This window comes from Meles meles, chromosome 11 (assembly GCF_922984935.1).
Source record: "Meles meles chromosome 11, mMelMel3.1 paternal haplotype, whole genome shotgun sequence".
In the NCBI taxonomy this organism is placed as follows: Eukaryota; Metazoa; Chordata; class Mammalia; order Carnivora; family Mustelidae; genus Meles; species Meles meles.
The window spans coordinates 34512249-34538219 of record NC_060076.1 but is presented as its reverse complement, the minus strand read 5'-3'; the positions used below and the strand labels follow the sequence as shown (position 1 = coordinate 34538219).

The following is a 25971-nucleotide window of genomic DNA, read 5'->3' as shown; positions in this document are numbered from 1 at the left end:
CACTGAGCCACCCAGGCGCCCCCATTTTACTGTTTTAATTCACTAGAAAAATGACAATCATATTTGGGACACTTTTTTTTAAGATTTATTTATTTGACAGAGAGAAATCACAAGAGAGGCAGACAGAGAGAGAGGAAGGGAAGCAGGCTCTCCGCTGAGCAGAGAGCCCGACGTGGGACTCGATCCCAGGACCCCGAGATCATGACCCAAGCTGAAGGCAGCGGCTTAACCCACTGAGCCACCCAGGCACCCCGGGACACTTACTTTTTAAAATAAGTCACTGATGAGAAAAACAGAGTGACTCCCTTTCAATTCAGATCATTTTGTAAATTATTTAGATAAACTGATTTAGCTAACCATAGCATTAATTACCACAATTTCAGTTACTCCTCTGACAGAATTATTTTGGGCTATTTAGTAGGTTTTTTTTTGTTGTTGTTGTTTTTTTAAAGATTTTACTTATTTATTTGACACAGAGAGATCACAAGTAGGCAGAGAGGCAGGCAGAGAGAGAGAGGAGGAAGCAGGGTCCCTGTGGAGCAGAGAGCCTGATGCGGGGCTCGATCCCAGGACCCTGAGATCATGACCTGAGCCGAAGGCAGCAGCTTAATCCACTGAGCCACCCAGGCGCCCCTATTTAGTAGGTTTTTAAAGGAAACAATTATTTGGCATGGTTTAATGCTAATAAATTAATGATTTATATTAATTTCCTATTACTGATGTAACAAATTACCTACCACAAATTCAGTGGTTAAAAGACAGATTTGGGGCACCTGGGTGGCTCGGTCAGTTAAGCCTCTGCCTTCGGCTCAGGTCATGATCCCAGGGTCCTGGAATCGAGCCCCGCATCAGGCTCTCTGCTCAGCAAGGAGCCTGCTTCCCCCCACCCCCGCCTGCCTCTCTGCCTACTTGTAATCTCTGTCAAATAAATGAATAAAATCTTTTTAAAAACCCGCAAATTTAAAACAAAACAACACAAATTTGGGCTGTCTATCTGGCTTAGTTCGTACAGCATGGGACTCTCCATCTCTGGGTCATAAGTCTCAAACCCCATGTTGGGCAGAGTTTACTTAAAAAATCACACACACACACACACACACTCGTATCCACTGAGTTTCCCTCCAGGCCCTTCCCTCCTGGTACAATACATGAAAAGTGGTGCTCTGACTCCAGCGCATGCCAGAGACCTTGTTAAAACACAGATTGCTGGTTCTATCCTGAGTTTCTGATTTCAAAGGTCTGGGGTGGGAGGCCCCCATTTTGCACTTCTAACCAGTTCCTAGTTGATGCTGGATGTCTGGACACCATGATTTGAGACCTACGAATATAGAAAATGTAGTTAGGGGGGCACCTGGGTAGTTCAGTCGGTCGAGTGGCCGACTCTTGGTTTCTGCTCAGGTCCGTTTCTCATGGTGGTGGGATCGAGCCTGGCTTGGCCTCCTGCACTGAACGTGGAGCCCACTTGGGATTCTCTCTCTGCCCCTGCCCCTTCCCTGCCCCCACACGTGTGTACACACACTCTCACTTCAAAAAAAAAAAAAAAAAAAAAGAAAACGCAGTTAGGGTTTAATTCTTCATGGGTGACAGCTCCTAGGATCTCTGTGTAGATACAGGAAGCCAATTTAGAGAACATTTTTTTAAGAGAACATCTTAATTCTGGAGGCTATTATCGATGGACAACGGTCTGTCCGTCGGTACGCCACTCTCAGTACACCGTCGGGGCACTCCATCGGTGAGAGCTGAGACGCCCCCAGTGCAACGCGATGCGCAGGTCGGCGGGCAGTAGGTTAAGTACGACCACCGTACCTTCTCGGGGACAGACCTGGTGCTGCATGGCTTCTCTCCTAACTCCGAAAGAGGAGCGCTGCCACAGAACACACGCGCTGCTGTGAGCTGTCGAGAGCTGCAACCGTTGCTCACAACAAATCCAGAAAACAAACACCAGGGCACACACACAGAACAGCTTTTAAAACCTTTTCTGGGGACACAGTGGTCTCCACTGAAAGCATCTGAACCATGGGTACGCTGGACTGTTGCGCTGACATGAATTCACAAAAGCCCTTCACTATAATAAAAGATCGGTTTTCAGGTAAAATGAAGACTTTTCATTGTGACAGGATTATTTTTTTAAAAGTTAAAGTATCTGATCCGAAAACGCTGTATTTACTCTGAAGCAGTCGTTACCGAGTCTTCCGTGTGTGTGCAAACGTGTGCAAGCGCTTAATGAGTGTGTGTAATGAAAAGAAGGATTTCCTGCCATTTACTGAAATGTGTAGTTCACTGGCAGGAACATCAGGATCGCTGCCCTTGTCCTGCAAGGGGCAGAGAGCCAGACCCCTTGCCTCTGGGGCAGTCTTCAGCAGGGAGCTGGTCAGCCTGTGGCAGTCTGCGGGTGGAGGAGGGCGCTGCCGTACTTGCTCATCAGCAGGAAACGCTGCGGGCGGGCATCCCCTTCCAACGTGGATTGCGATAGCATCCGTGATTGTGTTTAGTCTAAGAAGAACACACTAAAAGAATTAAACTGGGGGCACCTAGGTGGATCAGTCAGTTAAGCATCTGCTTTTGGTTCGGGTCATGATCCTGGGGTCCTCGGATCGAGCCCCATGTCAGGCGCCCTGCTCAGTGGGGAGTCGGCTTGTTCCTCTCCCTCTGCCTGCAGCTCCCCCTGCTTTTGCTGTCAAATACATAAAATCTTTAAAAAATTAAAAATATTAAAATATAAAATATAAAATTAAAAATATTAAAAATATAGGAATTCAACTGAACCAATACAATGCAGACAACAGATAATGTGATAAAGTCCCTAATGATTTCTCTCAGCATTTTATTATGAAAATGTTCAACATACAGCAAAGTTGAAAGGATTTTACGGTGAACACCTATTGCCCAGGATTCTACCATTATCCTTTTCCTGTTTTATCACGTATCTAATCCTCTAGCCATCCATCAATCCACCTTAATTTTTGATATATTTTGAGTAAGTTGCAGATAGCTACAGCCATCCTCCTAAAAATCCTCAGCAATACAAATCATTGAAGTTCAGTATCTTTTTGTTTTAAATTTTCCACATGATGAAGTATACCAGTATTAATGGTAGGTTTGCTAAGTTAAGACAAACGTCCGCACCTGTGTTACCCAAATCCCTATCGCGATGTAAATTATACCATCACCCAGAAGTTCCTTCATAGCTCTCTCAGAGGCAACCGGTTTTTTTCCCCCCAGCATAGACTTGCCTCTTCTGGAAATTCACATATTTGGAATCCCACAGTATGTATTCACCATGAAGATTTTTAAAAGACATTCCTATGAAACTGAAAGTGTCTCTGAAACAGGGAGAGCAATAGTGATAAAGACAACATGCGAGATCAGATTACGATTCACTCACCGATAGATACTCCTTAGGAGAACCTCTGGTCTAAGGATTCAAGGGTCAGAGTCCCTCTTCCAGTGAGTTCACATCGTCCTGAAGGCTCCAGCACAAACATCACATGCCGCAGAAGCGGGCCTCATCCAGCCCGGGAGCCAGCAGGCAATCAAGGGAAGTTTACATTTTCACTTTGGCATTTGTCTCAGTCAGCCAATGCTCTGTATTTTCTATGAACCCTGAGTCTTCTAATTTAAAACTACTATCCTTAAATGGGCGGCCTTCCAGTACTGAGCAGCGGGATGTATGGCAAATTCGCTGAACAAAATAAACCAGGAAAAAACTATAAAAGGCACGAACTGAAATAAATTATTAGCCATTCTGTTTTTCTCTGGCCGGAATTCAGACAAACTCAGATGCACGCAGTATTGCCCTGAAACACACGGACATGTATGTTCCTGGCCCACAAGCAGCTGCTTTGAAGCGCTCCCCATACAGCCAGCAAACCTCTGACCTTGGGCTTCGCTTTCTCAAGGCCCAGCAAACCGAGGCCCCCTGCCAGCTTTTTACCCTTCACTCCTCATTTACACACAAATTACAGATGAAAAGTACTTGGTTCCCTTACATTTTCCTACTCTCTGTCCTTCTCAAAACTCCATGGCCATTTTTTTAGCAGGGAGTGAGGAACCCAAGGAAATCGGGAAATTTCCTGTTCAATTCCTCTTTTCCCAGAAGAGGACGAGAAGAGTAAGAAAGTTCCAAAGTGGCTCTTCGCCCACAGGAAGGGAGGAAGCTGTCAAGAGCCACCTCGCACCTGACGATGCGATGGGCCTCGGAAGAGAAGTTGGCTTCATTTTTCTAGTGTCACAGGAGACGAGAAGCCTCTCCACGGAACTAAATGCATTCCCCATTTTCTGGTGTGCTTCGAGATCAGGAGGTCACTGCCTTACCCACGAGGAACTGCTGACTAAAAACGACCGGGTCCTCAAACATTCCTGTCGGCGACAAAGTATGGAGCGACACTTGCAGTCTGCTCTTAACAACTAAACTAGTCCCTGCTTTCATGACACTTCCACAGTTCACAAAGCAGCCGTCAATGACACTATTTAAGGAAATGACCGTTAGGCTCTTCGATCATTTCGGCTCTTGCATGTTACGGACTGGATGTTTGTGTCCCCTCAGAATGCACGTTGAAGGCCTAACCCCCAATGTGAGGGGATGTGGAGGTGGGGCTTTTGGGAGGGGATGAGGTTTCGATGAGGTCATGAGGTCCTTTCTGCCATGTGGGGACACGGTGAGAAGTCTGCACCCCAAGGAGAGGCCGCTCACCAGGAACCAGCTCTGCCGGCACCCTGATCTTGGCCTTCCTAGCTTCCAGAACCGTGTGAGAAATACAGGTTTGTCAGTTAAGTCACTTAGTCTCGGGTATCTCACTCTGACAGCCCAAGCAGTGTTAAGGGCTTCTTCTTTACACAACCTCGACGGGGAATGGAGGTCTGACAGGATATTCCAGAATGCTGCGATCCTGACTATCCACGTGTCCTTTCACCCTCCCGACTCCTCACCGGGCCCCCACCAGGCCTTACGGAGCTGGCATTCAAAAGAGGCAGGAAACACTGAATATTCACAGTTCGGGGCAACAGGGAAGTGCTATGAAGAACAGGAATGTGGCAGCACAAGAACGTCCAAGGGTGGGGGGACCTGACTTAGTCCCGAAAGTGTGAGCCGGCTTCCCTGAGGTGACACTCAAGACCTCCAGAGAGGTGACTAAGTGAATGCCGGGCAGTGCTGGGGCAGGGGACTAAGCACCGGCAAGGGTGGGAGGCAGCGAGAGCAGAGGTTCCCGCGGCTGAGGGCTGAGACCCAACAGGGCCCCGAGCAGGGCTACAGAGTACTCTAACAGCCATTCCCACAATGGATCCAAGGGAGGGAATTTAGAAAAATTCTATTTTATCTTCAATTTCGACTTCAAAATCAGCTCTGCTCACTAGAAAAAAGATCCCCCCTGGAAACCTCCGAAACTAAATAAATGAGGTTGGGCACCCGCCTCCAAGAGAGGCTCCCCTCCCACCCTGGCAGCTCCGCAGGGGGCCCCCCCGGGAGGGGGGGGGCAGAAACACCGCCCACATTCTCCCCCGCACCCCTCCCCATCCGCCTGCCCTTTGGAGCTACAGCGGTGGGCTACAATGACGCCACAACAGAGGACACGTACAACACGACACTTTCATCTATTCTAAAGTTCAGGATATTCACTTTTATGACTAATTCCAACCCCAAACTGTTGTTTTACAAGCCTGAAGTCAATCACTCCCTTACCTGCTGGTCTTCATCAGACAGCCTCAACAGTCCCTTGAGTCCGGGAGCACCTTAAAATTTAACGTGTAAACAGCAGGCTGACCTAATGTCAGCCTTCTAGCAGAAAGTAATAGTTATTAAGTTAAAAGTAGAAAAAAAAAAAACTCAAAAAGCACAACATCCAGCTCATTTAGCTTGGGGGTAAACATGACCTGAAGGTACACTATACCACGGAAGTTATTCATAAACTGAATATAGTAAGTTTATACTCAAGAGAGAAAAGTTTACTTCATTTGAGAAAAATGAAAACATTCATTTGAGAAAAATCTGAAACTCCTCCTGACCAAGTAAGATGGATCCATGAGGGACTATACTACCTGCAAAGTTAGCAGGGGAAAGTGCTGAAGAGTCCGAAGTAGTATGCTAAATGTTTTCTCAACAAAAAGACAACAAAAAAGTGCTAGTACCCTGACCCAACCACAAGAGAAGACCAAATAGAATGGACTGAAAATAAAAACAACTTTATTCCAAACAGAATTACCAAAAGAATGTTAACTGACACATTTAACAAGTTTCATTTAAAGTCAGTCACAAAACTCAAAAAATATTAAACATAAACAGCTTTGTGTGCTTAACCACTTTTAATAATGAAACTTAAAAAACCCCCCAAAAAACAAAGTGGAGACTCCCCCACAATCTGGGAGCCATTAGGCAAGCAAATACTATCAAGCAAAAAGACGGCATTAAAAATATTAAAAATGAAAAATCCTCAAACTTAAGGAGAACGCCTGTTAGATCTTGGATACGCATTTATACACACAAGAAAACAAAATTTTTCAAAAAATTGAAAGGAGATCAAGTCTGAGCGCTCACCCTTCCTTCCTGACTTGCTTTCACTTGGACCGCACATGTCTCTCTCGAACTTCATCCGCTTGGACCTGCCGTTTCCCCACACGGCGCGATCAGCGGCCCCAGAAAGGCCTCCAGGTCCCATTCTGCGCATGCTGTCTGCCGCCCATGATTCTATGTTCGCACAACGTGAGAACGGAGCACTACCAATGTCATCGAGCTAGGAAATGTCACGTCTCCAAAGGTGATTCCAGATACACAATCTGTTTTATTGCACAGTTTACAATATATAGCAGGCGATTACATAACCAACCATAAGGTAAGATGAATATTGACTACTGAGACAAAAACATTGACTGTCTCCAGCCACAAATGAAACAAAGACACACAAATCTGCCGCCTCAGAGAGGTTGTGTTTACTCTGTGATGCAGTCCTGAGGGCTCTTACCACCCTAAGCGTGTTAGATACAGAATCCGTAAGACATCTCTGGTGGCGTCAGAGATGAAGTATGGGAGGCAGGGCCGAGGGCCCCGAGCTCATAAGCTGTCTGTGCCACGTGTGTAACAGAAAGGCCACTTTTAAAGCTCTTCAGGTAAAGTTATTCAGTCACATTTGCCTTTTCAAAATTACTACTAGTTCACATCGAAGGTAAAAACAAGTGGTTAGGATCTCTTATATAACACATTTTGACTTCTTTTAAGGTTCAGACAAAGCCGTTGGCTACCACAAGCAAGTTCTGTTCAAATTTTTTGTCAAATTTAAGAAGTCTATAGGACAACACAAAAAACCATCCCTGGTAATATATTTACAGTTTGGTCTCCAAAAGCTGTAAAAAGTGACAAAGAAATCCAAGTATGAGTTAAAAACATTAAAAATATTTGTTTTTAAACGCCACAAGTTTGAGATTGTAGAAACCAAAGCATCCCCTTTTCAAATTCTCACTTGTATTTCACAAAAGTGCTTTAGAACTTGGGTTATCTGTCACCTCACAGGAGTGTATTAATAGACAAAAGGAAGCTCATCCCCAGGGCATGACCCCAGGCTAACTCACCTGCCACAAGGGGTGGTGGGCCAGGAGCCAAGCACCACCAGACCTCAGGTGCCTTTGTCATTCATTTCCATAGCCCTCCCCCCCACAAACTCAACCCGCTTCAAAGCCAGACTATTCAACAAGCCAAACCATGCTACTCATGATGCTACTCACGTTTATTTGGTGTCAAATCCTTGCTTTTCGAAATCCTCACCTCAGCATCTTGGTTTCCAAAGTAAACTGCCATTTCCAACACATTTTCAAAAGGGCTGTGGTAAAGCTACTGAGCCTCATTACAGCCTGACAAGTGCTTGATAATGCTTCCCAATCCTTCATGGTTGGAAGGATGCTGATTTGACCAGCCATATTGCATTTAGAGGTAAACACTGCTTTTGGACTATCTGCCCAGAAACTGAGTAAACTACCGAGACCCTGATTTTATTTTGGTCATTGTGTGCACATATTCATATGCAATTACCCAGAATGATGAAAAACTGGTAATAAGAAACCAAACTACTCTGCCATGTCAGATGCTGGCAAGCAATCATAACTACATATTTACAGATGTGGATTTTTGAAAGACTGATAAACTACTATTCTAGAATGTTTCAAGTTTTCTTAATTATTCAGTTGGTAAAGAGAGGGATTTTGCTTCATCGATCTGGAAAAAGTATTTTAAAATCTGATTCCTTTGACAAGTTTTTCTCTATCAAGTAAGGGATGAGTATGCTATCCAGCTATTACGAACCAGTAGCATTTAAAATTAACCCAACAAATATCTTTATTTTGATCTCATCTCAAACTGTCTTATTGTTTTAATGATAAAATGATAAAACTGGGTTCCCAAATGTAAAAATCCTAATAGAAGTCTCTATTTCAAGACTCAAATAAAAAAGCTAATACTGGGGGGAAAGCTATCCTGAGATTTGTTTTCTCCCCCTCTGTAATGCTTAAAAACCAGGAGAGAGAAATCTAGAATCCCATTAATAGACTTCCAAAATACAATTTTATGGAAGTGTTTTTTTTTTAAAGAGTTCTAAGAAAACAGGATACTTCAATATGACTAACTACAACTAAAAAAAAAAAAAAAAAAAAAAACACTCCCCAATCTCCCAAATCTCTTCATGAAGTTGGCAACAATTAATCAAAGAAACTGAATTAACCAGAGTTTGCAATTAATATGAAATTTCTTCACAGGAAGAAATGCCTGTAACGAAACGTAAGTCTCCCCGTGTTTTGGCAATGAAATAAGTGAAATTAACGTAAGGGGATTTGGGAAGGGTTTAAGGTCACACTCAGAACTAATCACAAAACTTTCCAAGCTAGACAAGAAAATGGGAGCCTGGACTAGCTGCTTGGTTCTGCCACACTTTGTCTGAGTAGTCTAGATAAGGACTATCCAAACAGGTACTTAGCTTCAAAACTAATATAAGCAATTTATCATAAAAAGCCTATACCTATTAAGCTGTTCTCTTCTGTTGTTTGTCCTACATGTATATGCTTATGTTTAACGAAGACTACCCTTTGTTAAGTCCTCCTAAAAGCAGAGAAGCAAGAAATGGAGTAAGAGAAGGAAGCCTGAGAATTCACATGGCTCTAAGAGCCTTTTCTCTGGCTGCTCATGGCCACTGACATTTCAATACGGAAGATTTTAAAGACTTTCGGGAAAAAGAATCATACCGTGGCTGTTTTCCTTGTCAGAAGCAGTCAGGGGGATAGCTCTTAACCAGGCAATTAGCCTAAAGTTCTTGGATAATAATGAAAAAACAAAACCAAAAACCCCTTAAATTTTCCTATTAGAACCTTTTATTCTGAATTTGTTGGTGCTTCAAGAAAACAGCTTTGCCCATAATTCATTGTGCCCTGAACTTATGACACCAACCTGTATTTGGCCAATTAGAAACCAGGCCAAACTGCATTCTTCTTAGGTCTACTCAGTTAACAAATGGCACTTAACTGATGGTTTCTTTCATATAATCTTTAACAAGAACTCATAAGTTGCATTAATTATGCCCCAAGAGATGAGGGAGCGATGGTAATTCAGGTGAGCACCTCTGAAAAGATTCGTCAGCTTCCTGTCCCGCTCTAGCCAGATTTTCTGGAAAACCTTGGGAAAAGACTGAAACTCCCCACCAATCTGAGACTGCATGCGAGTCTTCACAACATTAACTGGGAAAAACAAGATTCCCAACATGGCACCCAACAGACCTCCACAGATAAAATCATTGACCAGATGAGCACTGTGAGTCGTGGCAGTAGGGAGATGCTCCTTAATGGGACCTCGAAGGCCAAAGAAAAGGACATTGCTGAATCCATTACGGAAAAGAACAGGTACCAAGCCTCGATAATACTCTCTAATTCCATGGCATTTGAGTGCCTTGAAAGCGTGGTAAGTGTTTGTAAATTTGTCATGATGCTTGTGGTCTTGAAGCAATGTCTGAACTCTTTCCAATGGAGTGAAAATTGCTTCTGTCGTCCCTGCAAGCACTGCGGCCACACTGCGGGTCGCAAACTCGGGGGTACGGACGTGCTTGCGGAGAAGGCAAGATAAGTCCTCATACAGCCCAAACATGAGCGCCAACGTTGTCGTCTTCTGCATCAGTGGGGGCAGGATGCCACGGTACAAGTTTCGGAAGCCATCCCTCCGCAACTGGAGCACCGCGTCCCGGGTTTTGATCCCATACAGCTGCTGCCGAAAGAGCACCTTCTGAATGGGAAATGTGATGGCTACATTGTTGAAAGCTGCACAGCAGCCACACAAGTAATGCTTCATCTCCCCGACATTGGCGATATGAGGTGACAGGTCTTGTTTTGAAGATGTCAGGATGGGCGGCCTCTTTTCATGAGCTTCTGAATCCACCATGTTGCTTAAGATCTTTCTTCTTCATGAACGGTATTTTTAACCTACAAATAAGAAAACGACAGTAGGTAAGCCATCACAGACAGGGCTAAACATGTGGAATGTTTCCTTATTTCCTTAACCCTTTAACTTCTGGACACTATTACATTTTCCCCGTTAGACTACATCAGTAATTGTGATAGTATTTTCAGAGGGCCCCTCGAGGTCCCTGATATCCTTGCAGGGGTCCAGCCAGTCTTTCCTTTTCCAGCCACGTACCTGTGTGAAGCTGGATTTTCTGCATCTACTTTAACAGAACAACTTCTCACCACACATAATACAGAAGCAAATACGGGACCCCACCTATCTTTTACACCAGACAACACACATACCTGCAAAACGGGGAAACACACTCTTCTCATTAATTTTTTGGAAAATAGTTATTTTTCATGAAAATGTGTTGTCTATGTTAACATGTTATTTTAAAGCAAATTAGGAGTGCCTGGTGGCTCAGTCAGTTGAGCAGGCTGAGTATCCGACTCTTCATTCTGACTCATGTCACAATTTCAGGGTCACAGAATCAGGCCCTGCATCTAGCTCTACGTTCAGGGTGGAAGCTGCTTGACCCTCTCCTTCTGTCTCTCCCTCTGCCCCTCCCCTCTCCCCTGACCCATGCAGGAGTTAACACATACACAAATTTTAAATAAACGCATATAAATTTATAAATTATAATTTATAAAATTTTTAAGATTATAATTTCTAATTTAAATAACTGTTATAAATAAATACTTTAAAATAAATACATAAAGTGAATTAATATTTTAAAATTTAGATTTTTAAGACCATAAATACTAATTTAGATAAAGGCTCTTTAGGGTCCACAATAATTTTTTTTTAAATTTTATTTATTTATTTGACAGACAGAGATCACAGGTAGGCAGAGAGGCAGGCAGAGAGAGAGGAAGGGAAGCAGGCTCCCTGCTGAGCAGAGAGCCCGATGTGGGGCTCGATTCCAGGACCCTGAGATCATGACCTGAGCTGAAGGCAGAGGCTTTAACCCACTGAGCCACCCAGGTGCCCCCACAATAATTTTTAAGTTTAAAGGCTCCCTAAGACCAAAAAATTTGAGAACTACTGGACTAATTCATACGTACTATACTACATAATGGTCTATACCATTATCTTTCTGAAAAAGATTCCAAGTCTTCCCTTGAGAAATAAAATAGCAAAATATGCATTCATTCATTCTGTTCACTAACACTCACTTAGTGTCTACTCTGGACTAGGCCCTTTGCCAAGTGCTAGAAATTCAAAAGCAAGGAACTCACAGGGTGTCTGGGTGGCTCAGTCGGCTAAGCGTCGGACTTCAGCTCGGGTCATGATCCTGGCAACCCAGGATCGAGCCCAATATTGGCCTCCGTGGTCAGCGGGGAGTCTGCTTCTCCCTTCCCCTCCACCCCTCACCCCTGTTTGTACTCTCTCTCAAATAAATAAGAATCTTTAAAAAAAAAAAAAGGGGGCAAGGAACTCACAATGTAACAGGAGACTGGCAAGGTAAATGAATACCCCACAGTGTACATACCTTGTATGACAGATACGTGCTGTGCATAAGGGACACTAAACATGCACCTTGGGAGGTAGAGACTGGAAGAACAAGGTCAAGGGAGGCCTGCAGGTATGTACTATACACTGTACTTTCCCAGTGTTACCAATGAAAACACCAATACTCTCCTTTGTCTGAGTTACAGAAAGTAACTGGTGGAGCTGGCATCGCAAGTCTGACTACAGGGGTGCGTGTTCCCGCGACTGCACCAAAGGATGGCAGTGACTCTGGCTGCCCCGACAAAGCGGCTCTATCAGATGCTGAAGATCTGAAGCTACCCACAGGCTTAGCTCACCGAGTAAAACGAAGGTAAAGTCCTCCCCCAGAACACACCAGCGTCCTTAAAATGGCAAGGCTACCCTGGTGCCAGACATCTAAGTCTGATTTTCTCCAAAGGATCTAAACAGCTGGATTATCCAGAACAATCCTACAGCTCAGAAATAAGCTTTACTGGGGGACTACATGGCAATTTTATTGTATCTTAGATAGAACAAGCTACGTATTGTTTTAAAGGTTATTTTAAGGGATCTCTAAACCCAACATGGCACTCAAACTCACTACCCCAAGATCAAGAGTCCATGTTCCACCAACTGAGCCAGGGAGGGCCCCCAAAAGGCTAAATATTTTTAAGTTGCTTTTAATTCCTCAACAGTACACCACACTTATGAGACCACTCAATAAAAAAATATCCTGACTAAAAAATGAGCAAAGGACTTGAATAGCCATTTCTCCAAAGGAGAGATACAAGAAAATACGGAACTCCACCCATCTTTTAAGCCAGACATGAAAGAAATCTACAAAACTGTAAAACAGGGAAGCCTGGGTGGCTTAGTCAGCTGACTGCAGCTTAGGTCACAAAGGACATGATCTTGGGGTCCTGGGATCGAGCTCCGCATCGCGCTGAGCACCCCCCATCGCTTTGGGCTCCCTGCTCAATGGGGAGTCTGCTTCTCCCTCCCTCCTGTGGCCCCTCCCCCCTTCATGCTTTTTCTCCCTTTCTCTCTCAAATAAATGAAATCTGAAAAACAAAAACAGAAACAAAAAACACCTTGGGGCAACCAGGTGGCTCAATCATTAAGTGGCTGCCTCCGGCCCAGGTCATGATCCCAGGGTCCTGCTACCACATGTCCCCTCTCCATAGTACCTGTTTTACTACAATATAAAGCCGCATCAGGCTCCCTGCTCAGCAGGAAGCCTGCTTCTCCCTCTCCCACTCCCTGTGATTGTGTTCCCTCTCTCGCTGTTTGTCAAATAAATAAACAAAATCTTAAAAAAAAACACCAAAAAACTGTTAAACACACTCAGATGCCAACCATATGAAAAGATGCTTGACATCAATCAACAGAGAAATGCAAATCAAAAGCACAATGAGATCATCATTAGGATAGTTACTATTTAAAACAAACAAACAAACAGAAAATAACAAGTGTAGGCGGGGCTGTGGAGCAGCTCAGTGTCCCTGTGCACTGTTGGTGAGAATGTAAAATGGTGCAGCCACTAAACCAGAGCGGCAGTTCTACAGAAACTTAGAACCGAACTAACAGGATTGAGCAGTCCCACCTGCAGGAATGTATCCGTTAGGAACTGAAAGCGGAGTCTCACGAGGCACATGCACATCCAACAGCCAAGAGGTGGCAGCAACACGAGCGCCGACTGCCGCATGACGCGTTAAATAAGACATGCTATGTATACAGACCGTGGAAAACTATGTGAATAAGGAAGTCCTGTTACATGCTAGGACAGGGGTGAACCCTGAGGACATTAAGTAAAATAAGCCAGTCATAAAAGGACAAGTACTGTATGATTTCACTTATAGGAAGTACCTAGAAAAGTCCAATTCATATAGACAGAAAGTAGAATGGTAGTTGCCAGGAGCCTGTGGAAGGGGGAACAGGGAGTTTTTGCTTAATGGGTATAGTTTCATACATCAACTGTTGAGCATTCAGGATAAAAGACGTAAAAATGTAAACACTATGAAGTGCAGGCCAGGGGAGCCTGGGTGGCTCAGTGGGTTAAGTGTCTGCCTTCGTCTCAGGTCGTGATCTTGAGGTCCTGCAATCGAACCCCACATCTGGGTCCTTGTTCAGCAGGAGCCTGCCTCTCCGCGTTGCTCTCCCTGCTTGTTTGTGCACTCGCACTGTCAAATAAACTTAAAAAAAAAAAAAGTGCAGTGCACAGCTGAAGCACAAAAAACAATCAGAAAAATCAGTTCCTAGGGAGCTTGTATCTACAGAAGCCACAGATACGTAACATCAAATACGAAACACACATCTGCAACTCCCTTCTAGTACAGCCTATGGAAATAGTTATTCATAGAAAATGTACACAAAGATTCAACTTGGAGACAGTCACAACAATGCTCTTGAAAAGTACTGAATAAAAACTAAACGCTCAACAGTAAGAGGCCCACTAAGTAAATGAAGATGTCTCCACCTGATGGGATGTCATATAGATATTAAAAGAGTACTGGGGCACCTGGGTGGCTCAGTCGTTCAGCGTCTGCCTTCGGTTCAGGTCATGATCCCAGGGTCCTGGGATCAAGCCCTGCCATCAGGAAGCCTGCTTCCCCCTCTGCCTCTACCTGCTGCTCCCCCTGCTTGTGCTTTCTCTCTGTCAAATAAATAAATAAAATCTTTATAAAATAATTTTTTTTTTCTGTTCCATTCAGACTTACAGGATAACACTGTCAAGATGACCTTCATTGGCTTTTTGTTGGGGACGTCTTCCTCTTCATATGCTTTTACGCTGGTCTCTTAGCGTACTAAGAAAATTAAATTCAACCAACTTATTCAAAGGCACTGCCCTGTCAGAGATTAGAGATAAATGAGAACCCTGGCCTCAGGGGAAACAGGACATGCAAACGATAGACTACAAAACAATAAATGTGAGCACGGAAATATGCACCCGGTGTATAAAGGCCCCACAGAGAAAGGGGTCATTAACTAGTTGTCTGGAGAGAGGGACAGGGCGGGATAGGACGCGTGGGCAGAAGCACATTCAGCTAACGGTGGCAGCGCAGGCTGAGGTGTCAGTCCTGAGTCAGAGGCGCAGCAGATCGCGTTCTCAAGGAATTACTCAAATATATTCTGTAGAGCAGAATGTGGGTGGAAGATGGGTGGGTGGCAGAGGACAGGGAAGCAGGCTTGGACCGGCATTACGAGACCCTCAGGAAGATCCCAAGACCCTCTGACAGTGCTCCGTACTTTTTTTTTTTTTCCTTCCTCATGAGAAGCAAATGGAAACAAGCTATTTTCCTTAAGTATGTCACACCAGGGTCTGTGTGTCCTCTTCCCACAAGATAGACCACACTAAGAAGAAAATGTATCATTGAACACTCTGGCCCAAAGTTTCTTTGTTTTGTTGGAGTTCCAGCTGGCTTGGTCCATGTTTCTATTAGAAAAGATAAACTTGCTCTCTGAGAAAAACTGTGACTAGAAAACTACTGCAGGCCCAAACCCTGTCGCAAGGAAGGTCTTGAAAGGAGTCAGCAAACGTTCCTTGCCACTACATCGCCTGGCTACACCAACACAACTCCACAGTGCCGGAGTGCAATCTTTCACTGTCCGCCCCCACAAGCCGGGGGAGCCACACCACCTCCGGGCGCCACTCTGTTCACAAGGAACACACTCTCCCCTCGGGCAGAGCACTGGGAGCAGCAGGACTTAGGGCTGAATGCTGCTCAGCACTACTGTGAATCAGTTTAAAGGGGCAGGAAAAATTGTTCCCTAGTGTTTTGAAAATGTGTTCCTCTGCAGTATAAATGATCAAAGTAAAGCCTAGCTCAGAGACAGGAATTATTTCTCATTTTGACAGGTATTAGAACAGTGAGGGGCGCCTGGATGGCTCAGTTAAGAGACTGCCTTTGGCTCAGGTCATGATCCTGGAGTCCTGGGATTGAGTCCCATATCAGGCTCCCTGCTCAGAGGGGAGTCTGCTTCTCCCTTTGATCCTCCCCCGCTCGTGCTCCTTCTCTCTCTCTCAAATACATAAATTAAAACAACAACAACAACAGATTATGAAGTCACCTAGATGCTCAACTCAGCTAGATTCCTTGGAGTTGGGCTGCTTATAGATCCAATAAACAAATGAGTCATTTCATTGAAAAGTCACAAAAGAAACATTATTTTTTAGGAAAAAAATGACACATTAATAATAAACATTTTAAAAAGATTTTAAGAGAAAATAAAGTTGTAAATCAATTAAATATATAGACATCTCCCCACTCCAGGCTCACTGCCCTGGCTCAGGACTCTCCGTGTCTAGCCTCACGGTGGGAAAGCCTCTTTATCAGTCAGCCTGCCACTAGTGACACTCCCAGTACATTGTTATCTTCTAATAACAGCATGGAGACACCCCAGTATTTGGAATGGCTGTATAATACTCTAACAATTGGACATATTACATGTAATTTATTCTATTTCCTATTTTGGTCCCTGTTTTTTTGTTTGGGTTTGGCTTTTTTTTTTTTTTTTTTTAAAGAATGCTGCTTTGGGCAACCTTGTACGTACTTGTACCCTGCTTGGGTGAACTCTTGCAAGTTTATCTGTAGGATAAATCTCAGAATGGCACTGCTGGCTCGAAGAGTAATGCATTTAAATTTGATAGCTACTCCAAGCTGACCCCAGAACTTACAAGGATTTATGCTTCCATTATATGTATGCCAGTACCAGGGCCCCCACCGTTTCCAACATCATCTGATGGGTAAAGAATCGCATTTGTCATTTAAACTTTCTGATTAAGATACAGTGTTTTGAAGCGCCTGGGTGGCTCAGTCAGTTTTAAGCATCTGCCTTTGGCTCAGGTCATGATCCCAGCATCCTCGGATCAGCCCTGTGCCAGGCTCCCTGCTCAGCAGAGGGGCCTGCTTAAAAAAATAAACTACAGCATTTTTTCATTCTTGATCATTTGAACTTCTTTTACTACAAATTTTCATGTTACCCATATTTCTAATAGGCAGAAGAAACTTCTGATTTGTAAAATTTCTTCATATGTGAAGAAAATCATTCCTGGTTCTAGTAATCAAATTTTGGCAAATACTTTTCCTACTTTATCATTTTCATGACACTGAAGTTCTTAATTTGGGTATTAAGTCTATGATCTTGGCTTCCAGGCTTCATAATGTCCTCCGAAGGCCCTCATTACTTTAAAAGTATGAAGGAGTGGGGCGCCTGGGTGGCTCAGTGGATTAAGCCGCTGCCTTCGGCTCAGGTCATGATCTCAGGGTCCTGGGATCGAGCCCCGCATCGGGCTCTCTGCTCCGCAGGGAGCCTGCTTCCTCCTCTCTCTCTGCCTGCCTCTCTGCCTACTTGTGATCTCTCTCTCTGTCAGATAAATAAATAAAATCTTTAAAAAAAAAAAAGTATGAAGGAGTAACCCACACTGCCCGCTACAAGCTTCACGGTTTCATTTACCAGCCATACGGGAATCTCTCTGGAAATTTCAGTGTAAGGAGTGAGGCAAAAAGAAAAGCCTGCCTCTGGAAGTGACGGGTGAGCAGCATCCAAATGCCTGTGGGCGCGTGCACGTGTGTCTGCACCGGCTCTGCTCTGCCAGCAGCCCGGCGCTTCTCGAGCACCAACCCGCGCGGACCTGCTACAGCGGTAGGACGGCGTCACCACGTCATAGCGCTTCCCCATACTCTTCTCAGAACTAGCAATTTTCTTGGATCGCACATTTCTCCTGATAAACTTTAGCGTATCTCTGTCATATTCCTCCCCAAATTCTTGGTATCTTACAGAGAAAGTGACTTCATAGATAAATGAAAAGACCTGTCACTTTTCCAAAATCAAACCATATTTCACAGGAATATGATGTCTTCCTATTTACTTGGGTCCTTTTACAAACCTTAGTAGCATCTGAAAAATTTTTCATACAGATCTTGAATTTCTTTAATAGTCTTTTTATTTTTTAAAAGATTTTATTTATTTATTTGACAGAGAGAGATTACAAGTAGGCAGAGAGGCAGGCAGAGAGAGGGGGGAAACAGGTTCCCTGCAGAGCAAAGAGCCCAATACCAGGCTCGATCCCAGGACCCTGAGATCATGACCTGAGACAAAGGCAGAGGCTTAACCCAGTGGGCCACCTAGGCGCCCCTTGAATTTCTTTTTTAAGATTTGAAAGAGGGGCGCCTGAGTGGCTCAGTGGGTTAAAGCCTCTGCCTTCGGCTCAGGTCATGATTCCAGGGTCCTGGGATCGAGCGCTACATCGGGCTCTCTGCTCAGCAGGGAGCCTGCTTCCTCCTCTCTCTCTCTGCCTGCCTCTCTGCCTACTTGTGATCTGTCAAATAAATAAAATCTTAAAAAAAAAAAAAAAAGATATGAAAGAGCTCACGCAGCACTGACAGGGGGAGAGGCAGAGGGAGGAGAGCAGCGGACTCCACTGAGCACAGAGCCCTACTGAATATCTCAGGACTATGAGATCATGACCTGAGCAGAAATCAAGAGACAGAGCCTCAACTGACTGAGCCACCCAGGTACCCCCCAGATCTTGAATATTTCTTACGTCTAGGTATTTTATCTTTTCAGTCGCTATTATGAATGGGCCTTTTCCTTCCTTTTCATTTTTGAACTGCTTGTTGTCTGCATATGAAAAAGCTACCAATTCTTAGGTATTAAGGTTAGAATCAGCCAACTTACCAAATCCTCTTGCAATTTCTCATTTTTGGACTGGTTTGCTTTAGCTTCTACTACATAAAATACCACAAATAATTGACTTCTCCACTATAATATGTACCTTTATCTCCCTAGATTTGCAATTATTTCCTGAACAAAATTAAATAGTAATAGTGAATATCCTTTTATTTTTGACATGTATGGGAACTTTGCTAGGAATTACTATGAGGCAGACCACTGGCCTTTGGTATGAGAAACAGAAAGTTGTCATCAGAGGATTACTAATCCAAGTCCTAGCAGTTTCAAGTTTACACAGGGAAATAGATCATCATGACACAACAATGCTTACTGAACTCGTCCCTACAAAATCTGTACCCACTCAAGTAACCTTCCCTGTTCACCATTTATGCCTACTCACATTTAGGACTGTGCTACAAATACGAAGTAAAGCATGTCTTTCCAGCGCTATCACTAATTTCATTGGATAAGCTACCTTAAATCCCCCAAAACCTCATTCTGCATTCATCCTAAGAATTAGTATATCTTCTATTATAACATAAACCCCTTCCCCCTGCTATTTACCAGAAAATTATGTTTCCCATTAAAACTACATTCCATTTTTCTAATACCAATGATCACCTGAGAAGGGCTTAGAAAGTTTTCAAACATGGGAAGGGCAAACACATTTATTCCTGTTTTACTGAAATTCAACCACCTTCAACCCTCCCACCACCACTCAATCAGGAACTTTGGTCAAACGCTTTTCGGAAGCTACTGAGATGACCATATGAATACTAGAGACAGAACCAGTGTAACATTTATGAGATGCAGCTAACAGCCTCAATTCAAATCCCGGTTCCAGCACGTATCCCCTGTGTGACCTCCTTCAAGTTTCTCAATGTCTCTATGGCTTAATTTCCTCATTTATAAAATAAAGATGCTACCTACCTCATAGGTTGGCTCAGTCATTTGCATTACTACTTGTACAACATCCAGAATAGTCTAGAGCACTAGAGGTGCTCAACAAGGATGACCTATTATTATTTTCTAATGTATTTATTTGGTGTATATGTTAGCATTATTTCTTGTTAATTATTTGCCCTCATAACATGGGTATGAATACTCCTTGGCCATGGTGAAATATGTTTTTTAATGTATTACTAGATACCATTTGCTAATATTTTATTTTAAAATTTCATATCACTAGAACATACCAAATTTTTAATTTTATTACTATCTCACACCAAGTTCAGGCGTCCATGTTCCATTAGCTCTGTAAAAACAATCTCTCACTTTTCCTAAGGCTGGTAGAAAATTTAAACCTTATCAAAATTACCTTTTCCTTCAAAGTTAAAGGAATTCACCTGTAACACCATCTGTGCCTGGTGTTTTGGGGGATGGTAGCTTTTTGATAACTTTCTCAATTTCTTCCATTGTTACTGGTCTGTTAGGTTCTTTCCTCCGCAATTTTTATCCTGTAGTTCCTTTAAAAAAAAAAAAAAAAAGTTCTGGTTTATTTATATAGTCTTACATAGTACATGTTGTTTTTAAAAAAAATACTTCTAGGGGCGCCTGGGTGGCTCAGATGGTTAAGCAACTGCCTTCGGCTCAGGTCATGATTCCAGGGTCCTGAGATCTAGTCCCTCATCAGGCTCTCTGCTCAGTGGGGAGCCTTCTTCTCCCCCTGCCTCTCTCTCTGTCCCTCATGAATAAATAAAATCTTAAAAAAAACCCAAACTTCTAGTCTTGTGTACTTATGTTCCCTTTTTTTCTTGAGCAGGATAGCCAGTTTGTCAAATTTACATTCCTCCCATCCCAGACACAAAAAAACAGCTCTTGAAGTTACCAGTTTTACTATTTTCAGTTTTATTTATTTATTTATTTTTAAAAGATTTTATTTATTTTTTTGACAGAGAGAGAGATCACAAGTAGGCAGAGAGGCAGGTAGAGAGAGGAGGAAGCAGGCTCTCCGCTGAGCAGAGAGCCCGATGCGGGACTCGATCCCAGGACCCCGAGACCATGACCTGAGCCGAAAGCAGAGGCTTAGCCCACTGAGCCACCCAGGCGCCCCTATTTTCAGTTTTAAAATCTGTTTTCCTCTTTATCTCTTTTCTCCTGTTTTGTCTAGGTTTACTACATTCTAATTTCTTAAGTTGGGTGCTTATTTTTATTTTTGTTTCCAAATTTTTGAGTGTTTAAGGTGATGTATTTTCCTTTGAGCAAAACTTTTTAATATTACTTTTTAAGGGGCGCCTGGGTGACTCAGTGGGCTAAAGCCTCTGCCTTCAGCTCATGATATCCTGTGATGGAGCCCCGCACTGGACTCTCTGCTCAGTGGAGAGCCTGCTTCTCCCTCTCTCTCTCTGCCTGCCTCTCTGCCTACTTGTGATCTCTGTCTGTCAAATAAATAAAATATAAAAAATATATATATTACTCTTTAAGATACTCAAAGAATTTTGGTCTGATGGTTGCTTCATCATCTCCCGTATCTTTGACATAGTGGCCTTGATTTGGGATTATATATGCTCAGCTCCAGAACCTAACCCTGTTTTGGCTTTGTGTGTCTTATCATATCCTTTATTTATGCTCAGGAGAAGAGCATCTTTCTGGTGGCCCACAGGAAGACCATACAAGGATGGATCCTAAAATTTGGCAACTGTGCTCTAGCCTCAAAAGATTTGAGATAAAAACACTCTGAAGCTCTCCTTTATTAGTTGAATAAAGCAGCAGCAGCAAGCCAATTACATTAAGTCCATTAGTAAGTGTTTTGACGACAAGGGGACAATGGTAAGAGAAGCATACAAACCTGAAATATCCAGGCACCGTGACAGTCTTGCCACGGAAAGAAAAATAAAATAGCCAATGGCAGCCATCTTTCTGCTAGATCAATCTGAAATGAAGGGGGGGGGAGGGGGAGGAGAAGCAGAGAACTTAAAAGGGATAAAGAAATGTTTTTTAAAAGTCCCTGTTTCGTCCTGCAATTTTAGTCCATTTTGGATAAAGAGGATCGTCTGGCACAGATATGAGAAGCCACAGTTCTGATATCTACCTATAGCTTCCTTCACCTGCTGACTGCATCGTCTTGATTTGTTTTTCTGGAAAAGCATTTTTGCTAAAAGTCGTACAGACTTCCTCCTTCCTACACAGCAGTCTCTCAGTAGTTTATACAGTACGGCATTGGGCCATGTGGCAGTTGAAGACTCAATTATTTTTAAGATTTTTTTTTACGTAATCGCTACACCGAACATGAAGCTTAAACTCACAACCCCAAGGTCAAGAGTTGCACGATCCACCGAGTCAGCCAGGCACCCTGAAGTCTCAGTTTTTAAAACTGTGAACCTGTTGCTGACTTTATTATGTTAATTCCTGTTTCAACAGCAGTTTTCCTTACTCAGGATACACTTGTTGTGCATGACAGCTTTCCCTCACACACCGTTTCTGTCGGTATGTATTTATCTGACCTGGAGAGAAATGGGGGGGAAAAAACCACCCACAGCTTTTTGATTTGTTTAAAACACACCTACCTGTTACATTTTTTGCTCTAAACCCAGTTAAAGAAACAATGGCATTTTAATTTATTTTTCTTTTTTTCGCCAATGGCATTTTTAGTTAAAAAAAAAAAAAAAGGAACCCTGAAGATGCTTAAAAAGAAGTTTGCCAGGGTAGAGTTGGGTTATTATTAATCACTTAGTCTTCTACAGCCTTACTTCTTGCTATTTCAGCTGACAGACATGAATTTAAGAACTCTTATTAGAACCACACCTGCCAATCTGAGATTAACCAACATTTTAAAACAGCGTAGCATACAAATGCTTTATATCTATGTAATGCTTTGCTTTCCTTCAATCTCAGGACTATAGAATGATAAAATCAACAAGAATACTCTGGTTAATGTATATATGATTATATAATACCACATTGTGACAACTTATGAATGTAAGATATGTCATTTACATACTGAACACATAATTTTAAATTCTAAAGTTACCACCTGCAAAACATACAAACTAAGTTATTTGTATACCCGACCTACCAAATTTTGTCCATGTTCACTTTTAATTTTTATTGGAATGACTTACTTCCCAAAATTTTACAAATTAAAGTTACTTCAGCTAGCTTGTCATGGCTGTTTGTAATAATGGAGACTGTTATTAAACAGAAAACTATGGCTAGCAGAAGTTAGCCGTTTACTGACCCCTATATTCAATTATTTTAAGATATTTTGACGTCACCGTATAGGTGCCTGGGTAGCTCAGCCAGTTTGGGTCCTGGGATAGAGCCCCAGATTTGGCTCCCTGCTCAGCAGGGAGCATGCTTCTCCTTCTCCCTCTGCCACACCACCCTACCCAACCACCAACCTCGTGTACTCTTGCCTCTTGCTCTTAAAAAAAAAAAAAAAAATCACTGTACATTTAAAGTCTCAAATTTTAAAAAATTGGTCTGGGCATAGAAAAAGGAAGGTAATGAAACCCTCCTAGACTTCACAGATTTAAAACTTTCCCTCTAAATTTTAACCTCCTGAGACTTGTGATGTCTTCAAAGAAAGCACATGTGGAAAGAAAATAAATAAAGCTTTCCCTCTAGTTTCATCCCACACACCAGGATGGTATGAATAGATTCTTAATTTGGCAACAGAAGCAAGGAGTGTGTGCATAGTATTCTATGACAATGGAGTTTAGAATTTTACATGTTTATCTATACTGTGAACACAGCTAAATTTCTTTACTAAACTGATCTCTGTATTTAAATTCCCGGCTAATTCTTTGCTACTGCAAAACTTATTTACCATAACTTTAAACTGTTTGTTACCTGAAACACTCAAGCTCTGTGAACAGTAAGAAGCACAGTTAATAAGTTGACTTTCAAGCAACTACAAGTATCAAACTTTTGTGGCATAATTAAACAGTGTAAAGTCTAAATACTCACTGTAATTTACAGCCCAGGTGGATAAGCAAGTCCTAGATGTGATCCCAGCACAAAGGTCTTTGTGCAAAAACTGGGGGGAAGGCAAATGTAACTCTCAAAGGATATGAACTCCCACAAGTCAGCAGGTCTGAGTCAGCAATGAGAACAAGATCAGTCTGGGTTCCAGTCCTAGTTATGACACTATCTTGCTACTATATTCAAAGCAACGTCCCTAATTTAAAAAGTCAATTCTCTGGGCTTAATCTGTCAAAGGACAAACCAAATACCTCCACTCAGAGGTAACAACTTATGATTTTTTTCTTTAGATCCACGAAAGGTGACTCCAGATCCAAAGTGCCTAACCTGTGCTCTGGAACCGTTGGGATACCCACCTGACCAGCTCCAGCACCTTTTAAATTTTATTGAATCCTTTCCAAGCAAGGGTGGAGAAGGCACTAACTGGCAAGGTCACTACCCATATACTTCCAGGACTTCTGTTTCACTGCTTACATGTAGAGAAACAGAGGATGGGAATTAAGACCAGCTGAGTACAGCTGACGGGGCAAAATAAAGGTTATGCCCAAAGAGAAAATGGAGCTAAGGCATCGACAAGCTCTATCTAGCTACGCTCAGTGGTAAATAAACAGTACAGAGATTCACGAAGAACAACGCCGCCCGCCTGCCCGCCCCCAGAAAGCCTTGTACAATTGAGTTTCCCACAACGCGATGCAACATGGTGTCGCAGAATAAGCACCGCCCGGCAGTGGCTAAACTTACCACCCGCCGAGCGTCCATTTCCCCAGTCTGGGATAAGAGGGGCGGGGGTTGGGCAGGATCTCCGAGGCCCCTTCCGTCTCCAACAGGGAACAGGTTCAGGGGGCCCGGAATCCCAGACCCCCGGGAGGGCAGGAGCCTTCCGCCGTCCCAGCGCCTGCCCCCGGGCGCAGGCAAAGCCCAGCCCTGCCCGCCCTCCGGTTCTTGCGCGGCGGGAGGCACTTGCCCAGCAGGGGCGCGTCCGATGAACGCACAACCTTCTTCGCCGGAAAGGCCCGCTCCGGCAGCCAGACGGCGCCCCGCGGAGCCCGGCGAAGCCAGGCGGCTGGCGGGGGAGCCAGGAGCCACGGGGGCGTAGAAACCACCCTGTGCGGGAGCACCGCCCTCTGCGGCTCCTGCAGCTGTGGGCCCCACCCGGGAGGGCGCGCGCGGGAGCGACCGGGAGCGCGGAGAGGAGTGGGCCCCACTGGCCGCGCCAGGAGCCCGGGGCCGGGCGGCCTCCTCAGACCCTCCTTCAGCGTACAGGCCGGGGGAAAGGCCCATGCCGCCAGCCTGCCGCACTCACCCATAGCAGCGGGCGCCCGGCCGCGCACCCGGGTCACCGCCCGGTAGCCGCCCGCTCGCAGGTCGGCGAGCCGGCGAGCAGCGGCCGCGCAGGCGCAGACCTTGACCAAGCGAGTGTGCGGGGCGTAGGGTGACGCGCTCGACGCTGCCCGAGTCGGATCACGTGAGGCAGACGCCGCCGCGCCGCCTCTGCCTAAACCCGCAGAATCAGGTGACTCCGATCCAGTCCCCTTGGCATCCCCGGGGCAGGTGTAGAGTAACCCAGCACACCTGTCGTAAAGGCACTGGGGGCCCAGCTAACCAGAGCACAGGTCTCTTGGCGCCATACGGTGGCCTTGCCTTGCCACAACTAGTCAACGCGTTCTCCAGCGTGCAGCCTGGGGGAGTGCCAGCCAGAGTTAACAGTTGTGGGTGGCAAACGCTAAAAACCTGACAGTGCCTTTTCTGGCTCCCCTTTGTAGCCTTGGTTAGATTTCATCAAACCCTCAGAGTGGCGTTTTTCCGCTACCGGTACCGCAGGCCGCAGAGAAACACTTGTATATGATTTAGGACATACAAATAACTTAAAAATTAGTTTTTAAAGATTTTATTTGAGGGGCACCTGGGTGGCTCAGTGGGTTTAAAGCCTCTGCCTTCGGCTCAGGTCATACATCGGGCTCTCTGCTCAGCAGGGAGCCTGCTTCCTCCTATCTCTGTGCCTGCTTCTCTGCTTACTTGTGATCTCTGTCAAATAAATAAATAAAATCTTAAAAAAAAAAAAAAGATTTTACTTAACAGAGAGAGATAGGAAGCGAGTGAGCACAAGCAGGGGGAGAAGCAGCTCCCCGCTGAGCCCGGAGCCTGATCCGGGGCATGATCCCAGGACCCTGGCTGAAAGTAGCCACTTAACAGACTGAACCACTCAGGTGTGCCCGTACAACCACTTTTTTTTTAAAAAGATTTTATTTATTTATTTGACAGAAATCACAAGAGAGGCAGGTAGAGAGAGAGGAAGGGAAGCAGGCTCTCCGGAGAGCCTGATGCGGGACTGGATCCCAGGACCCTGAGATCATGACCTGAGCCGAAGGCAGCGGCTTAACCCACTTAGCCACCCAGGCGCCCATACAACCACTTTTAAAGTCTCTTTCCTGTCAACC

The 25971-nt window shown here is 44.1% G+C and overlaps 1 protein-coding gene across 17 annotated transcripts; it reads right to left on the bottom strand.

The window, feature by feature from the left end:
• Positions 1 to 6752: 6752 nt before the first annotated feature.
• Positions 6753 to 25074, bottom strand: SLC25A51 (solute carrier family 25 member 51). Of its 17 annotated transcripts, none has more exons than XR_006820744.1 (5): positions 24837 to 25073; positions 21399 to 21482; positions 19929 to 20076; positions 9422 to 10443; positions 6753 to 7335 (listed from the first exon to the last, which is right to left on the bottom strand). XR_006820744.1 is itself a non-coding variant. In XM_046022399.1 (5 exons), exon 5 carries the CDS (start codon positions 10400 to 10402, stop codon positions 9509 to 9511), a length of 894 nt encoding a protein of 297 aa, XP_045878355.1. In that variant the 5' UTR covers positions 10403 to 10443; positions 14656 to 14784; positions 19929 to 20076; positions 21399 to 21482; positions 24837 to 25074; the 3' UTR covers positions 6753 to 9508. The 17 variants fall into 17 exon arrangements, 11 of the variants coding, with proteins under 11 accessions (XP_045878355.1, XP_045878363.1, XP_045878360.1 ...); XM_046022399.1 differs by adding an exon at positions 14656 to 14784 and having other exon boundaries at positions 6753 to 10443; positions 24837 to 25074; XM_046022407.1 differs by adding an exon at positions 14656 to 14742 and having other exon boundaries at positions 6753 to 10443; positions 24837 to 25074.
• Positions 25075 to 25971: the final 897 nt, after the last annotated feature.